Source organism: Trichechus manatus, unplaced genomic scaffold, assembly GCF_000243295.1.
Source record: "Trichechus manatus latirostris isolate Lorelei unplaced genomic scaffold, TriManLat1.0 scaffold00016, whole genome shotgun sequence".
Lineage (NCBI taxonomy): Eukaryota > Metazoa > Chordata > Mammalia > Sirenia > Trichechidae > Trichechus > Trichechus manatus.
The window spans coordinates 26,370,023-26,386,583 of NW_004443952.1; the positions used below are offsets into that span (position 1 = coordinate 26,370,023).

At 38.0% G+C, this 16,561-nt stretch overlaps 1 protein-coding gene across 1 annotated transcript in view; it reads right to left on the bottom strand.

Annotated features, from left to right (window-relative positions):
• Positions 1 to 16,314, bottom strand: part of UNC13B (unc-13 homolog B) — a 184,723-nt gene extending 168,409 nt beyond the window's left edge. Inside the window, exon 1 of the mRNA XM_004372297.2 lies at positions 16,187 to 16,314. Within this exon, the coding sequence (XP_004372354.1) occupies positions 16,187 to 16,208 (22 nt within the window). The 5' untranslated portion in view covers positions 16,209 to 16,314. The remainder of the gene's footprint in view (positions 1 to 16,186) is intronic.
• Between the last annotated feature and the right edge of the window lie 247 nt (positions 16,315 to 16,561).

Genomic DNA, 16,561 nt, shown 5'->3' on the forward strand with positions numbered 1-16,561 from the left:
TATCTTCTTGGGGGCTACTGTAAATGGTATTGATTTGGTGATTTCCTCTTTGAAGTTCTCTTTGTTGGTGTAGAGGAATCCAACTGATTTTTGTATGTTTCTCTTGTATCCTGCTACTTTACTGAAATCTTTTTCTAATTCCAGTAGTTTTCTTGTGGATTCTTTGGGGTTTTCTGTGTATAAGATCATACCATCTGCAAACAGGGATACTTTTACTTCTTCCTTACCAATTTGGGTGCCCTTTATTTCTTTTTCTTGCTTTATTGCTCTGTCTAGGACCTCCAGCACAATACGGAATAACAGTGGTGATAAAGGGCATCCTTGTCTGGTTCCCGTTCTCAGGAGGAGTGCTTTCAGACTCTTTCCATTTAGGATGATGCTGGCTGTTGGCTTTGTATAAATGTCCTTTATTATGTTGAAGAATTTCCCTTCTATTCCTATTTTATTGAGAGTTTTTATCATGATTGGGTGTTGGATTTTGTCAAACGCCTTTTCTGCATCAATCGATAAGATTATGTGGTTCTTATCTTTTGTTTTATTTATGTGATGGATTACATTGATTGTTTTTCTAATGTTGAACTATCCCTGCATACCTGGTATAAATCTTACTTGGTCGTGGTGAATTATTTTTTTGATATGTTGTTGAATTCTATTGGCTAGAATTTTGTTGAGGGGATTTTTGTGTCAATGTTCGTGAGGGATATTGGTCTGTAATTTTCTTTTTTTGTGGTGTCTTTGGTATCAGGGTTATGCTGGCTTCATGAATGAGTTTGAGAGTATTCCATCCTTTTCTATAATCGGAAATACCTTTAGTAGTAGTGGTGTTAACTCTTCTCTGAAAGTTTGGTAGAATTCTCCAGTGAAGCCATCAGGGTCAGGGCTTTTTGTTGTTGTTGTTGGGAGTTTTTTAATTACCTCCTCAATATCTTCTTTTGTTATAGGTTTATTTAGTTGTTCTACCTCGGTTTGCGTTAGTTTAGGTAGGCAGTGTGTTTCTAGAAATTTGTCCATTTCCTCTAGGTTTTCAAATTTGTTACAGTACAGTTTTTCATAGTATTCTGTTATGATTCTTTTCATTTCAATTGGGTCTGTTGTGTGTGGGGATATGTGCCATTAAAATATGGATGTATAAAGGCCTCTATGCTGCATGTCCCCAACATGTTGAGACTTGTCACAACTTGTTTTTCCAAACCCGTTACTGATTGGCTTGTTTACCTGAATTCCTCCTCCCTTGCCCAAAACTTATTGTTATTCACCAAAAGCCCATTGTTCTGTTACTTGCTTCACTGTTTGCTGTACTGACTATAAAATAAACTCCTGGGACTGAAGCTGGGTTCGACTCCTCAGAGTGACCCTCCTGGCCCCACTTCTCTGTAAGAGTTGTGGAATTGGTTACTGTCTCCGCCGCCCCGACAACTGTCGCCGCTGCGACAGTTGTGATATCAACCATCTCATTCCTTATTTGCTTCTTCTCCTGTTTTTCCTTTGTCAGTTTGGCTAATGTTGATCTTTTCAAAGAATGAGCTTTTGGTCTTCTTAACTCTTTCAATTGTTTTTCTATTCTCTATTTCAGTTATTTCTGCTCTAATTTTTATTATTTCCTTTCTTCTGGCGCCCGAGGGCTTCTTTTGCTGCTATTTGTTTGACTTGTAGAATTAATGTTTTGATTTTGGCCCTTTCTTCTTTTTGGATGTGTACATTTGTTGATATAATTTGACCTGTGAGCACTGCTGTGTCCCAAAGGTTCTGACAGGATGTGTTTTCATTCTCATTTGATTCTGTGGATTTCTTTATTCCATCCTTGATTTCTTCTATACCCCAGTAGTTTTTGAGCAAGGTGTTGTTCAGTTTCCATGTATTAGATTTTTTTTTTCCTTGCTGTTTCTGTGATTGATTTCTACTTTTATGGCTTTATGGTTAGAAAAGATGCTTTGTTAATATTTCAATGCTTTGGATTCTGTTAAGGCTTGCTTTGTGGCCTAATACTTGGTCTATTCTGGAGAATGTTCCATGTGTGTTAGAAAAGAAAGTATACTTGGCTGCTGCTGGGTGGAGTGTCCTGCATATGTCTATGAGATCAAGTTGTTTGATTGTAGCATTTAGATCTTCCATGTCTTTGTTGAGCTTCTTTCCAGATGCTCTATCCTTCACTGAAGGCGGTATGTTGAAGTCTCCTACTATTACTGTGGAGCTGTCTATTTCTCTTTTCAATGCTGTTAAAGTTTGTTTTATGTATTTTGGAGCCGTCGTTGGGTGCATATTTATTATGGTTATGTCCTCCTGGTGTACTGACCCTTCAATCATTGTATAGTGTCCTTCCTTATCCTTTGTAGCCGATTTTGCTTTAAAGTCTATTTTGTCAGAGATTAGCATTGCCACTCCCGCTCTTTTTGGACTGTTGTTTGCTTGATATATTGTTTTCCATCCTTTAAGTTTTAGTTTGTTTCTGTCTTTGAGTCTAAGGTGTCTCTTGTAGGCAGCATATAGATGGATCGTTTTTTTTTTTTTTTAATCCATTCTGCCACTCTCTGTCTCTTTATCTGCGTATTTAGTCCATTTACATTCAGCATGATTATTGATAGGCATGAGTTTAGTGCTGTGTTATTTTGATGTATTGTGTGTGTGTGTGTGTTGTTGACAGTTTCTTTGTTACACTTCAATTTCTGTGCTGAATCATTTTTCTTTATGTATTTTCTTCTCATCTTTTTCATTGTTGTTGATTTTGTATTTGCTAGAGTCTTTATGTTTTTCTTTTTTCTTTTGATGTATCAGATTGTTAGTTTCCTTTGTGGTTACCTTAATATTTACCTCCATTTTTCTAAGTTTAAACCAATCTTTTATTTCTTGATATCGCCTTGACTTCCTCACCATACGAAAGTTCTATGACTACATTACTCAGTCCCTCTTTTTTTGTTTTAACGTTGTCATCTTTTACATATTGACGTCTCTGTTTCCCTATTTTTGGTGTTTTAGATTTGATTTACTTTTGTGACTTCCCTATCTGTGTTGATACTTGGTTGTTCTGTCCTGTGTTCCAGTCTTAGGTTGTTATCTGATATTATTGATTTTCTAACCAGAGGACTTGCTTTAGTACTTCTTATAATTTTGATTTGGTTTTTACAAATTCCCTTAACTTCTGTTCATCTGGAAATGCCCTGATTGTGCCATCATATCTGAGAGACAGTTTTGCTGGATATATAATTCTTGGCTTTGGCAAGTTTAATTATAACATGTCTTGGTGACTTCCTTTTGGGATCTACCCTGTGCGGTGTTCGATGAGCTTCCTGGATAGGTATCTTCTCGTCTTTCATGATATCAGGAAAGTTTTCTGCCAACAAATCTTCAACAATTCTCTCTATATTTTCTGTTATCCTCCCTTGTTCTAGTATTCCAATCACTCGTAGGTTATTCCTCTTGATAGAGTCCCACATAATTCTTAGGGTTTCTTCATTTTTTAAAATTCTTTTATCTGATTTTTCCTCAGATAAGTTGGTGTCAAGTGCTATATCTTCAATCTCACTAATTCTGACTTCCATTGCCTCAGTTCTGCTCTCTATTGTCTAATTCTGAAATTTTATTGTTAATCTTTTGGATTTCTGTTTGCTGTCTTTCTATGGATTCTTGCAGCCTGTTAAATTCGTCATTATGCTCTTGTATACCCTTCTTAAGTTCCTCTGTTGCTTCTTGTGTGTGTTCCTCAGCTTGGTCTGTGTTTTGCCTGATCTCCTGAAGAGCTCTGTATATTAATCTTTTGAATTCTACCTCTGCTAATGCCAAGAGCTTCTCTTTCTCAGGCGTGTTTCTTGCTTCTTTGTTTTGGGAGTTTGCTGAAGCCATTGTGGTCTACCTCTTTATGTGATTTGATATTGACTTTTGTCTCCGAGTCATCAATAAGTTATTATATTTATTTATTTTATGTTTGCTTACTGTGCCCTAGCTTCTTGTTAAGTTTTGTTTTCATATGCTTAAATAGCCTGTCCACCATGAGTGGCCCTGCTGGTATTTGAAATACCAGTGGCATAGCTTCCAACATTACAGCAACATGCAAGCCACCACAGTATGACAAACTGACAGAGAAGTGGTGGCTGGAGAAACTAGTTACTATGAAAAGGGAATGACTGTGCTGCTAAAAGTACTCATTAAATATTTCCACAGAGGCTATACAGAAAACAACTTAAAAGAGAAAAAAAAAAAAAAAAGAATCTGCCAAATTTCTCAGAAGGGAAGAGAATATTTATGGATATAAGTGTAAAAACTCCTTCATTTCCTGCCCTTTCAGGCTTCAGAAAAAAATGAAGGCTAAAAAGAAAATCTACACAAATGTAGAATAGATTGATTTATGACAAATACATACCTCTTTAACAGTGAAAGCCCATTCACAGTCTAAAGGAGGAAAAAAGAAAAAAAAAAAAAATGTTCCAAAAAAAATTTAACGGACATGCCAAATTTTTCTTAGTGAAGTCTGACAACCAAAAAGTAAAATAAATGAGGCTGGTGATGATCAAAAGGAGAAATTTTTATAATAAATAAGTGGATTTGAAAGAGTGAAATTAATACTACAAAGTAAAATAGAAATAACATGTTGTGGAAACTACAAGGTGTTTATTTATTCATTCAACATTTTACTGAGGGCCAATTATGTATCCAGGCACTACAACAGACTTCAAGGAGGTCAGAAAAGTAAATATGATGTCACCCTTGCCCTCAAAGAACTCAGAGTATAGCACAGAAGCAGGCATATAAACCAAATATGGAACAAGTGCTGTAACAGAATTTTCACACATATTTATTGCTACTTCCCCATCTCCTATTGACCCTTTAACCACTCCAGTCTAGCTGCTACTCCCACCACCCTAGACAAGGCCATCAGTGATCTCCATGCTTCCAAATCCAATGGACACTTCAATTCTCATCTTACTCTACTGGCCCAGCTGACAACTTGCTCTTTGAAATACACTCTTCTCTTGACTCTCATGACCCACACTCTACTGATTTGTGTGCTGCATATTTGGTTTCTCCGTTTCAGTCTCCTTTGCTACCACTTCCTCCTCTTCTACCCAACCTCTCAGATACTGGCATCTCCCGGAGCTTGCTCCCATGTCCTCTTCTCCCTTTATATTCTCTCCCTAGATGATCAAATCTACTCCTATTTTTTAAAATACCATCTCTATAGTTGCAATTTCCAGATGCCCATCTCCAGACTAATCTTCTAAGCCCCAAACTCCAGGCTTTTCAAACTTAATATTTCTAAAGCTAAACTCTTGATCTATCTTCCCACCAAGACTGTTCTTTCATTCAGTCTTTAGTATCTCAGTAACTAGCAGTGCCATTCACTCAGCTGCTCAAGCCAGAAACCTGTGAATCAACTCTTGAGGACCCTTTCTACATCACTCTCCATTTCCAACCAATCAAGTCCTACCAATTCACCTACTAAATAGTGCTCAAATCCATTCACTACTCTCCGTCTCAAATTTCATTAACCAAGTACTCGAAGTCATCCCCATATATCACCTGGTCTATGGAAATAGATTACTACTTAGTCTCCCATATTCATTCTTGCTCTCTCCAATATATTCTACACCCATTCTCCATCAATCATCTTTTAAAAATGTAAATCAGTTCATAGCATTTCCTTACTTAAATCCCTCAATGATTTCACACTGCAAACAGAATAAAATTTAAACTTTCTACCATGGCCTAAAACTCTGCCTCATCTGGCCCCTGCTTTTCAACTTCTCTGACTTTACTCTCTTGCCTCTGCTATAGACTTTAGACCTTCCTTTACTTCCTGGAACATTATTATCCCTTCCTGCACACAGGGCCTTCTAACAAGGCCATTTCCTCTACCTAGAAAGTTTTTCCCAACCTCATCACCAATTGTCTACCAATTAACTTCTTCTCACCCTTCAGGTTTTAGCTTAAATGTCCTCACATCAGGGAGGCCTTTTCTAATCACCCATTGCAAACTGTTGTTAGGTGCCATCCAGTAGGTTCTGACTCACAGCAACCCTATGTATAACAGATCGAAACATTGCCCAGTCCTGTGCCATCCTCACAATCGTTGCTATGTTTGAACCCACTGTTGCAACCACTGTGTCAATCCATCTTTTGGAGGGTCTTCCTCTTTTTCAATGACCCTCTACTTTACCAAGAGTGATGTCCTTCTCTAGGACTGGTCCCTCCTGATAACATGTCCAAAACACAAGAGAAGAAGTCTCGCCATTCTCACTTCTGAGGAGCATTCTGGCTACACTTCTACCAAAACAGATTTGTTCATTCTTCTTGCAGTCCATGGTATATTCTTCACCAACACCATAATTCAAAGGCATTCATTCTTCTTCCATCTTCCTTATTCACATGCTTTCACATGCATAAGGCGATTGAAAACGCCATGGCTTGGGTCAGGCGCACCTTGGTCCTCAAAGAGACATCTTTGCTTTTTAACACTTTGAAGAGGTCGTTCGCAACCAGAATTGACTCGACAGCAACGGGTTTAGGTTTTTTTTGGTTTGCAGCAGATTTGTCCAATGCAATACATCGTATGATTTCTTGACTGTTGTTTCCATGGGCATTGATTGTGGATCCAAGTAAAATGAAATCCTTGACAAATTCAGTATTTTCTCCGTTGATCATGATGTTGCTTATTGGTCCAGTTGTGAAGATTTTTGTTTTCTTTACCTTGAGGTGTAATCCATACTGAACACTGTAGTCTTTGATCTTCATCAGTAAGTGCATCAAGTCCACTTCACTTTCAGCAAAGTTGTGTCATCTGCATATCGCAGTTTGTTAATGAGTCTTCCTCCAATCCTGATGCTGCATTCTTCATATACTCCAGTTTCTCAGATTATTGGTTCAACATAGAGATGGAATAAGTATGGTGAAAGGATACAACCCTGACACGTGCCTTTCCTGATTTTAAACCACTCAGTGTCCCCTTGTTCTGTTTGAACGACTGCCTCTTGGTCTATGTACAGGTTCTGCATGAGCACAATTAAGTGTTCTAGAATTTCCATTTTCACAATGTTACCCATAATTTGTTACGATCCATACAGTTGAATGCCTTTGCAGAGTCAATAAAACACAGGTAATCATCTTTTTCGTATTCTCTGCTTTCAGTCAAGATCCATCTGACATCAGCAGTGATATACTTTGTTCTACGTCCTCTTCAGAATCTGGCTTGAATTTCTGGCAGTTCCCTGTCGATGTACTACTGCAACTGCTTTTGAATTATCTTCAGCAAAATTTTACTTGTTTATGATATTAATGACATTGTTCAGTATTTCTACATTCTGTTGAATCACCTTTCTTTGGAATGGGCACAAATATGGATCTCTTCCAGTCAGTTGGCCAGGTAGCTGTCTTCCAAATTTCTTGGCATAGATGAGTGAGCGCTTGCATCTGTTTGTTGAAACATCTCAACTGGTATGGTTTTTCACCATTGCCTTCAGTGCAGTTTGGACTTCTTCCTTCAGTGCTATCGGTTCTTGATCATGTGCTACTTCCTGAAACGACTGAATGTTGAGCAATTAATTCTTTTTGGTACAGTGACTCTGTATATTCCTTCCACCTGCTTTTGATGCTTCCTGCATCATTCAATATTTTGCCTACATAAGCCTTCAAAATTGCAACTTGAGGCTTGAATTTTTTCTTCAGTTCTTTCAGCTTGAGAAATGCTGAGTATGTTCTTTCCTTTTGGTTTTCTAACTCAAAGTCTTTGCACATTTCATTATAATATTTTACTTTGTCTTCTCAAGCTGCCCTTTGAAATCTTCTGTTCAGCTCTTTTACTCATCATTTCTTTTGTTTGCTTTATCTACCCAACGTTCAAGAGCAAGTTTCAGAGTCTCTTCTGACATCCATTTTGGTCTATTCTTTCTTTCCTGTCTTTTTAATGACCTTTTGCTTTCTTCATATATGATGTCCTTGATGTCTTCCCACAACTCGTCTGGTCTTCAGTCATTAGTGTTCAGTGCATCAAATCTGTTCTTAACATGAGCTCCAAATTCAGGTGGGACATACTCAAGGTCATATTTTGGTTCTCGTGGACTTGTCTTAATTTTCTTCAGTTTCAACTTGAACTTTCATATGAGCAATTGATGGTCTGTTCCTCAGTTGGCCCCTGGCCTTGTTCTGACTGATGATATGGAGCTTTTCCATCGTCTCTTTCCACAGATGTAGTTGACTTGGTTCCTGTGTTTTCCATCTGGTGAGGTCCGCATGTATAGTCACCGTTTATGTTTTTGAAAAAAAGTATTTGCAATGAAGAAGTCATTGGCCTTGCAAAATTCTATCATGCAATCTCCAGTGTCATTTCTATCACTAAGGCTTTACTTTACAACTACCAATCCTTCTTCATTTCCAACTTTCACATTCCAATCACCAGTAATTATTAATGCATCCTGATTGCATGCTTGATCAATTTCAGACAGCAGAAGTTAATAAAAATCTTCAATTTCCTCATCTTTGGCATTAGTGGTTGGTACATAAATTTGAATAATAGTCGTATTAACTGGTCTTCCTTGTAGGTGTATGGATATTACCCTATCGCTGACAGTGTTGTACTTCAGGATAGGTCTTGAAATTTTTTTTTTTTTTTTTGACAATGAATGCAACACCATGGCACTTCAAATCTGTCATTCCCGGCATAGCAGACCATATGATTGTCTGATTCAAAATGGCCAACACCAGTCCATTTCAGCTTACTAATGCCTAGGATATCAATCTTTATGCATTCCATTTCATTTTCTAATGACTTCCAATTTTCCCAGATTCATACTTCGTACAGTCCAGTTCTGATTATTAATGGATGTTTTCAGCTGTTTCTTCTCATGTTGAGTTGTGCCAAAATCTTGACTCTATCCACGTCATTAAGGTTGACTCTACTTTGAGGAGGCAGCTCTTCCCCAGTCGTATTTGAGTGTCTTCCAACCTGATGGGCTCATCTTCCAGCACTGTATCAGACAATGTTCCACTGCTATTCACAAGGTTTTCATTGGCCAGTTTTTTTTAGAAGTAGACTGCCAGGTCCCTCTTCTTAGTCTGTCTTAGTCTGGAAGCTTTGCTATCCAACAAGGGTGACCCTGCCGGTATTTGAAATACCAGTGGCAAAGCTTCCAATATCACAGCAACACACAAGCCACCACAGTACAACAAACTGACAGACTACTTGCACAGTCCTACCCAATCATTGTGTTGGAGTTACAAAGACTATGGCTAGAAGGGCCATATTAATTAATTCACTGCACTGCGATGTGTTTTAAATTCTCCATAATTCAAAAGCTTAAAAAAATGAAACATTAACAGTAATATCTAGGGATGAAATTATAAGTGATTTTGTTTTTTATTTTTTGTTTTGTTTTCCATATTTTGAACTTGTTTTTATTAGGCCTGTATTACTGATCAAGCTGTGTGAAGGCAGGGACCATATCTGTCTTCTTTGCCACTATATTCCTAGTGTGCCTACTGGTGTCTGACATATATAAAGCTGATAAATGGTTGCTGAATGAATTACAGTGATAACTTTCCTCTTTAGAAAAACAATATTTCTTTTAAAAAGTATGTAATGTCACTAAGTTCAAGGACTGGGCTATTATCTTTGTTCAGCATCATAAATATCCACTCCATATTCCTCTGAATAAAATGATGCTCACAAATTTTAATCTTAAATATGAGAAATCATTTTGAGCATAAGTGGATCTCTTCAGGTCATTAAAAAAAGACATTATCAAGCCTGCAGATTAACACATAAAAAGGATTATATTACTGCCCACAAAGTGGTTTGATACCCTGGCCAAATGCTAAGAACTGAGGGCCATTCAATTCTCTTTAAAAAAAAAAAAAAAAGGAATATTAAAAATACAATTATCAAGGGGTGTGAATTGATAAAATTTTGAAAAACTTTTTTCATTACCAACAGAATTGAATATACATATAATCTAATCTATGATTCAGAAATTTTAATCACTTGTGTATGTGTATAAATATATACCCAAAAAAAAAATATATACCAAAAATACATATTAGACAGGACCAAAAGACACAAAAGTACAAGAATGCTTAAAGTAGTATTATAAATTATAGCCCAAGATGGAAAAAGCAAATGTCTAGCAAAGGTTACTAAACTGTGGTATACTCATCCAGTGGAATACTACATAGCAATGAAAATCAATGAACTACTGCTACATGTATCAAGTGGAAGCATCTGACAAACATAACGTTAAAAAAAAAAAAAAAGCCAACCCCAAAGGGATAAATACTGTAGAATTCCATTTATAAAAAGTTTTAAAACAGGTAAAACTAATCTATGCTGCTGGAGTCAGGATAGTGGTTACCTTTGGGAATGAGGGAGGGGGTAATGATTAGGAGGAGGGATCAGGTGGGCTTCTAAGGGTGTTCTTGCCCTGGGTAGTGGTCACATGAGTGTGTTCACTTTATGATAATTCAGTGAGCCACACACCTAAAATTTGTGTGTTTTTCTGTATATATGTTATAGGCCAATTTAAAAGTTTTTTAAAAATATACGAACAGCAAATTTTCTCTGAGCTTTAATAAAAACAGTTCATTACAAGGTATGCATAAAACACCCGAACTTAAAGAAGCTTGCTTTAAAAATTAACAAAGTTCAGTATTTCCCTATTCCAGCAGAAACTTAAACTTATACTGTTAATCCCAAATCAGACCTAATAGTCCTCATGGATTCTTTGGGTTCCCTGGGTGGTGCAAATGACTAAGCGCTCAGCTACTAACCTAAAGACTGACAGTTCAAATCCACCCAAAGGCACCTCAGAAGAAAGGTCTGGTGACTACTTCCAAAAGATCAGTCATTGAAAACCCTATGAAGTGCAGTTCTACTCTGAAATACATGGGGTCGCCATGAGTTAGAAACAACTTGACAGCAACTGGTTTATATAAGGAGACATTTTAAAACCTATCTAGATTCCATGGGCTTTTATCTGCTATATAGATTTGTATCATAAACAGGCACAGAGAAGGTACTCAACAAATATTTATTAATAATAGACAGCCCAAACTTTAAACAAACTCACATAGCAAAGTTTGAAATACCCAGCACAGGTAAAGCAGGATAAAATTCAAAACATCAAATTGGCCTAAAGAGTCCAACTTTCAGAAACCGCACTTTTAGAAACTAAGAAACTATGTAACATACGGCTTATAAGGAAGAAAACAGTTTATGACAATAGCCATAACAAAGGAAATTAGTCCTCTCCCCCTTTACTGCTGCCTGACTCAGACAAGGCACAATTACTAACTTCCTGATGCCACAGCTAGTGAAAGGAACCCAGTAGCCACTCTGTAAGGGCAGGGACTACTAGAACTGTGACGTGATAGAAACCCAGCAGCAAAGAATTAGCTTAGGCAGATGACAGTAACTTTGGAGAAAAATAAGATGAGAAGAAAGTACTTGACCAATCTATCCTTAGGACTGAAAACTCTAAAAGCATTACCATTCCTACTTTACGTAGTAGCAGTAAACCAAAATATATCTTCCTGGGCTAGACTCAACCCACAATGTGTCTTAAGTGTCCTATAAATACTTGAGCCATCAGAATTTACCTTCTAAGTTGCCCAGTAGTACCCAGTTAATTAGAAGGCTGATTAGTAATGATGAATCACAATAAGCTTTTTTAAGAGCAAATTACTTGATTCAGTTCCGATCACTAGTGTTCTGTTTTAAAAACACAAGCAATGCATGTTCAATATAAAAAAATAATTGTTTTTAAAAAAATACAAAGAAAAAGAAAAAAAACATGGAAACCATGGGTCAAACTTACAAGAGCAGAGGTCTTCGGTCTTCCTGGTAGGCATAAAATATTGTCTATTGGTGAAGAACTTGACTCTAATAAAGAATGCTGATCTGAGAGACGCTGGGGCATTTGTTTTTGCTATATGGGTCCAGCTGAGTATAACTATTATGTCAAAGAAAATAGCAATAAGCAAACCACACAGAAAGTCCAGGTGGAAAGCTGACTGGTGATTCCCAAACATACAAGAAAAATCTATTTACAAGGATATTCACTGTACCATTTTTGTAATAACAAAAAGAAAAAAATCCTGAATGTGTGTCAAAATGAAATTGGTTAAATTATGTACACTCTTATAAGGAATAGTCTGCAACCATTAAAAAGAATGATGTAGATCCAAATGAGCTGACAGAAAAATATTCCATAATATATCATTAAGTTTTTTTTTTAAGATGAGAAATATTGTGTACATTTAATTGTGGAATCTATATATTCATATGCAATGAAAATTTCTAGAAGCATATACAAAAATCAGTAAAGAATAATTACCTCTGGTAAGTGAGAATAGTGGAACAGGGACAGGAGAATTTTTTCCTTTTCACTTTACACCCTAAACTGCTTGAATTTCTTACCATCCATACATACTAACTTCATAATACGAACAAAACAAATTAACAAAAGCAATGAATAAAAATGTTAACAATGGTTTTTGTGGGTGGTGAGACTATGACAATTTTATTCTCTTTTTTATACTTTCCTACATTTTTACTTTTCTAAAATTAACATATATATTGCTATATTTAGCAATATATTACCACATATTGCTTTTAAAATTCCAAAAAAAAAAAAATTTTTTTTTTTTTTTAAAACAAGTTAAATGTAACCACTTCAAATTAGGTGGTTCAAATTAGGTTCAAACTCAGGGGAAAAAAATCTAGAGATCTACTATTTAACTAAAAACCAAAAAAAACCAAACCCGTTTCCACTGAGTTGGACTCACAATGACCCTATAGGACAGAGTAGAACTGCCCTGTAGGGTTTCCAAGGAGCTGCTGGTGGATTTGAACTGCTGACCTTCTGGTTAGCAACTGAACTCTAACCACTGCACCACCAGGGCTTCTATTTAACTAAGAACTAAGCACTATTATAAACACTGTGGGAATTACAAAGAAATATTATGGACAGGCCCAATTCTCAAAGTGCTTATAATTTATTTGGAGAAACTAGTCGTGAACACCAAGACAACAAAAGTAAAAGAAAATCATTGATTTAGTTTATTGGAGTTGCTAATGTAGTACTGGCGCCTATGGAAGCAAAAAATAGCAGTATTATGCGGAAGCTGCTCCTGAATACTTAAAGAAGGCCTAAATAAATTCTAAAAAAGAGTGGTTTCTTAAAATTCTTCAAGTCTAACCTCCCATCCAACTTTGACATCCCTTTTACAACACCGTCACCACTATTCAATCTCTGCTTAAAGTGTCGTGATTCAAAAAATTAACTTCCTAATAAGTAGTCCATTAGATTTGTTAAGAACAACCCTAATTGTTATAAAGTTCTTCAGTCTGTTAAGCTAAAATCTAATTTCCTGCAATTTTCAATCATTGGTCCACTAGTCCCAGTTCTGTCCTCTGGAACTACAGAAAAAGATGATTTGTCTTCCACATGGCTGTTCTTTAAGCAATTTTTATCTATTATTATGATACTCTTTCTTAAATCTTCTCAGAACTAAACCTCCCATGTTCCTCAAATAGTTTCTACACTCTTCATTATTCTAATCAATCTCCTCTGAACACAGTCTAGTTATTCAATGTTGCTCTTAGAATAACCCTGAACTGAGCACAAAATTCCAGATATGATCTGACCAGTGCTATTATCTCCTTCATCTGGGTTACCATAAGCATAACAATACTAGACCAGTCACCAGGCAGTGCTTTTAGGATTCAAAGGAGAAAGAAGAGATCACTGTGGACTGAGGAAGTGAAAGAAGTTTTCAACAAAGAAAGCAGAATGTAAGCTGGGAAAGGAAGAATATATTTTAGACACACAGAAAATACGGAAAGAGTATTTCAGGGATAGAAGTGCTGAATAGTGCAGAGGCAAGAATGAGCAAAGTTAGTGCTAGAGCAAAGTGTCTGTATAAGGATATGCAAGAATATAGAGTCAAAAAGGAGGGCCAAACCAAACCAAACCCACTGCCATCCAGTCAATTCGTGACTCATAGCGACCCTATAGGACAGTGTAGAACTGCCCCATAGGGTTTCCAAGGAGCAGCTGGTGGATTCAAGTCGCCCCCTTTTGGTTAGCAGCAAGCTCTTAACCACTTCGCCACCAGGGCTCCAAAAGGTGGGCAGGGTGTCAGAATATTGAGTCTTTAACCTGAAAGTAATAAGGCATGATTAAAAGTTTAGAGAGGGAATTGACTTCTTGAATGAGATGTCTGGGGGATGATTAAATCAATAACAGTTCCTACATCAATTTAACTACTGTTTGAACTTTGTCTACATGGGAAAAGTTTCTAACTCAATTCTATTCCAATATTAATTGAAATTGAGTTGTTATACATTGTCACTACAAAGGCTGCTTTCAGAATATGAGTACCATTCCTCCTGCCAAAATATAATACAGGAAATTATGATTTTAGAAAGATTTATTTTTATCCATTTCTCTAAGTTTTTGCAGGATGAATAGTTTGCCATTTAATATGAATACTTGTATGCAAGGTAGCTGCTTGTTTCCATAACTAATAATCTTTAGGATCTCCATTCAAAAGACAATGATCTGCCAGCCTTCATTCCCCCAGTTCCAAAGAGAAATTCGACTAATGTAACTTTGAAAGCGAAAGAGGTTAGCTAAGTAGTAGAATTTCTAGACAATGAAAGCTGCCTAATATTAGAACTAATGAAAACTGTAGCAGCCCTTCTCTAAAGTTCTTTCAATTCAATTAAACAGGAATTTCTGGTTTACAAGTGTTCCTGCCTAAAGAGTCTTTCATAAGGACTAGCTCTGTAATACTCTGTGGCAGTAGAGAATTAATGAACTGTCCAAGAGACCTTGCAAAGCCCAGCCTCTCCCAAATCCTGCTACTCAACAGCAGGATCTATAGGAATGAATAGATAGATCCCCAGCTGCTGGGAAAAAATGTCTTATTAAAAGCAAAGGAAAATTCTCATTAATGAAAAATCAACCATAAAGAAAAATTCTCTGTGTCTCATAATCCCTAGAAATAATCAAATCCATTTTGGATTAATGCAGATTTAACAAAAGGGTGGAAGAGAACAGAGCAAAGCAGTTCCCGTTTGCCAGCAGCTGGGGAAACACTGAATTCAGAGAGATCACAAACAACACTATTTCTAATCCCTCAAGCCAAAGGAAACATTAACTCTAACTATCCAGTGAAAGGTGTCAGAAAAAGGCTCTAGAGAAGGCTCTAGTGGATAAATTCTCTCTCGCAAGCCACTTTATCCCATCTTGATGAACACAGAATGATAGGCTGTTGAATTTTCTAAAATCAAATTCAAGTGGTAAACTAAACCCTGCTTTTTCTGATGAGATACTCTCTAAAATCACAGTCCTCGCATTCATTCAACATTAGCATTGAGTTTCTACTATGTCAGGCACTGGGAATACAAAAACCAGTAAGAAACAGTCCCTACCCTATGGAGCTTAACCCATGCACCTTGCCTCATCTTAAATTAATTCCAAAGCTCTTGCCTTAACATATCTTCTACAGATGGGTCAAGCGTTCTCTAATAAAGCCCCTCCACCTGGAGTTACTCTGATGGAAGTTTAAAAAAAACAAAAAAGAGAGAGAGAGACAGAAAGAGACCTCCTATGCTCTGCTCAGAAAGGAGAGAAGCCAACACATCTTTCTGAGTCGAGTATCAGAATAATCTTAGCCTTGACTACAGGCTAGGGTTCCAGGGAAGGAGCAGGGGACAGGACAAGCAATAGAGAGAAGTGCAAGCCAAAAAATACAGTGGAAGAAAGGGATGTGATGGTTATACCACTACGAGTTCAAAGAGTGATAAAAAGAACCTGCTACTGTCGTAGTTTTACGGAGGGAGGAGAAAGAAAAGAATGGGAGGCTGCCCACTATTGAGAGACACCATCTGCGGTCTCCTACCTCATCTACTCTCACTAGAAGAGAGCCTCGGTCACCGTTTAATAGGATCTCGGCCTGCCAGCTGCCGACAACACTGTCACATGGCTACCGGAATGGAAAGGTAACAGTCCCTTGCAGCAGTGTGGAGAAAAACAAGAATGAGTGGAAAGAACTCTATAAAAGCTTATAAATGAGTGTTAATAGAATCGGCCCTCGAGGCACGGATGGGAAGCGAAGTTTGAGAGAGGTGGTAACCGGACGCCCACGGAAAGCGTCCTGGGATCCCCCTCGGCGACACCCTCCCCTCAGTCAGCGCACTCACCGCGGACGCAGAGCAGCGACATGGCCGAGGCGCCGGCGAGCCTCCGCTGCGCCCCAGCCGCGTCGCCGCACCGGGCCGCTCCCTTTCCTCTCAGCAGGTGCCGCGGCTGCTGCCGCTATCAGCCCCACAGGTCTGGCCGCTCCTCATGGTCCCAGTCGCAGGCAGCGTCCCGCCGCTCCCTCAGACTGGCCCCACTTCTCACCGTCTGAGCGAGCTACGGAGAGTGGTTGGTACCGGCTGACAGGCAGGGGACTGGGCGCGGCACCGCGGCGCCATCGCTGGGAGGCAGCAGGAGCGAGTTGGACTCCCTCCAGTCACTCCACCAGGAATCTGAGCTAGCGCTGCAGCGGAGCTACCCCGGCGCGCCCCGCCCCC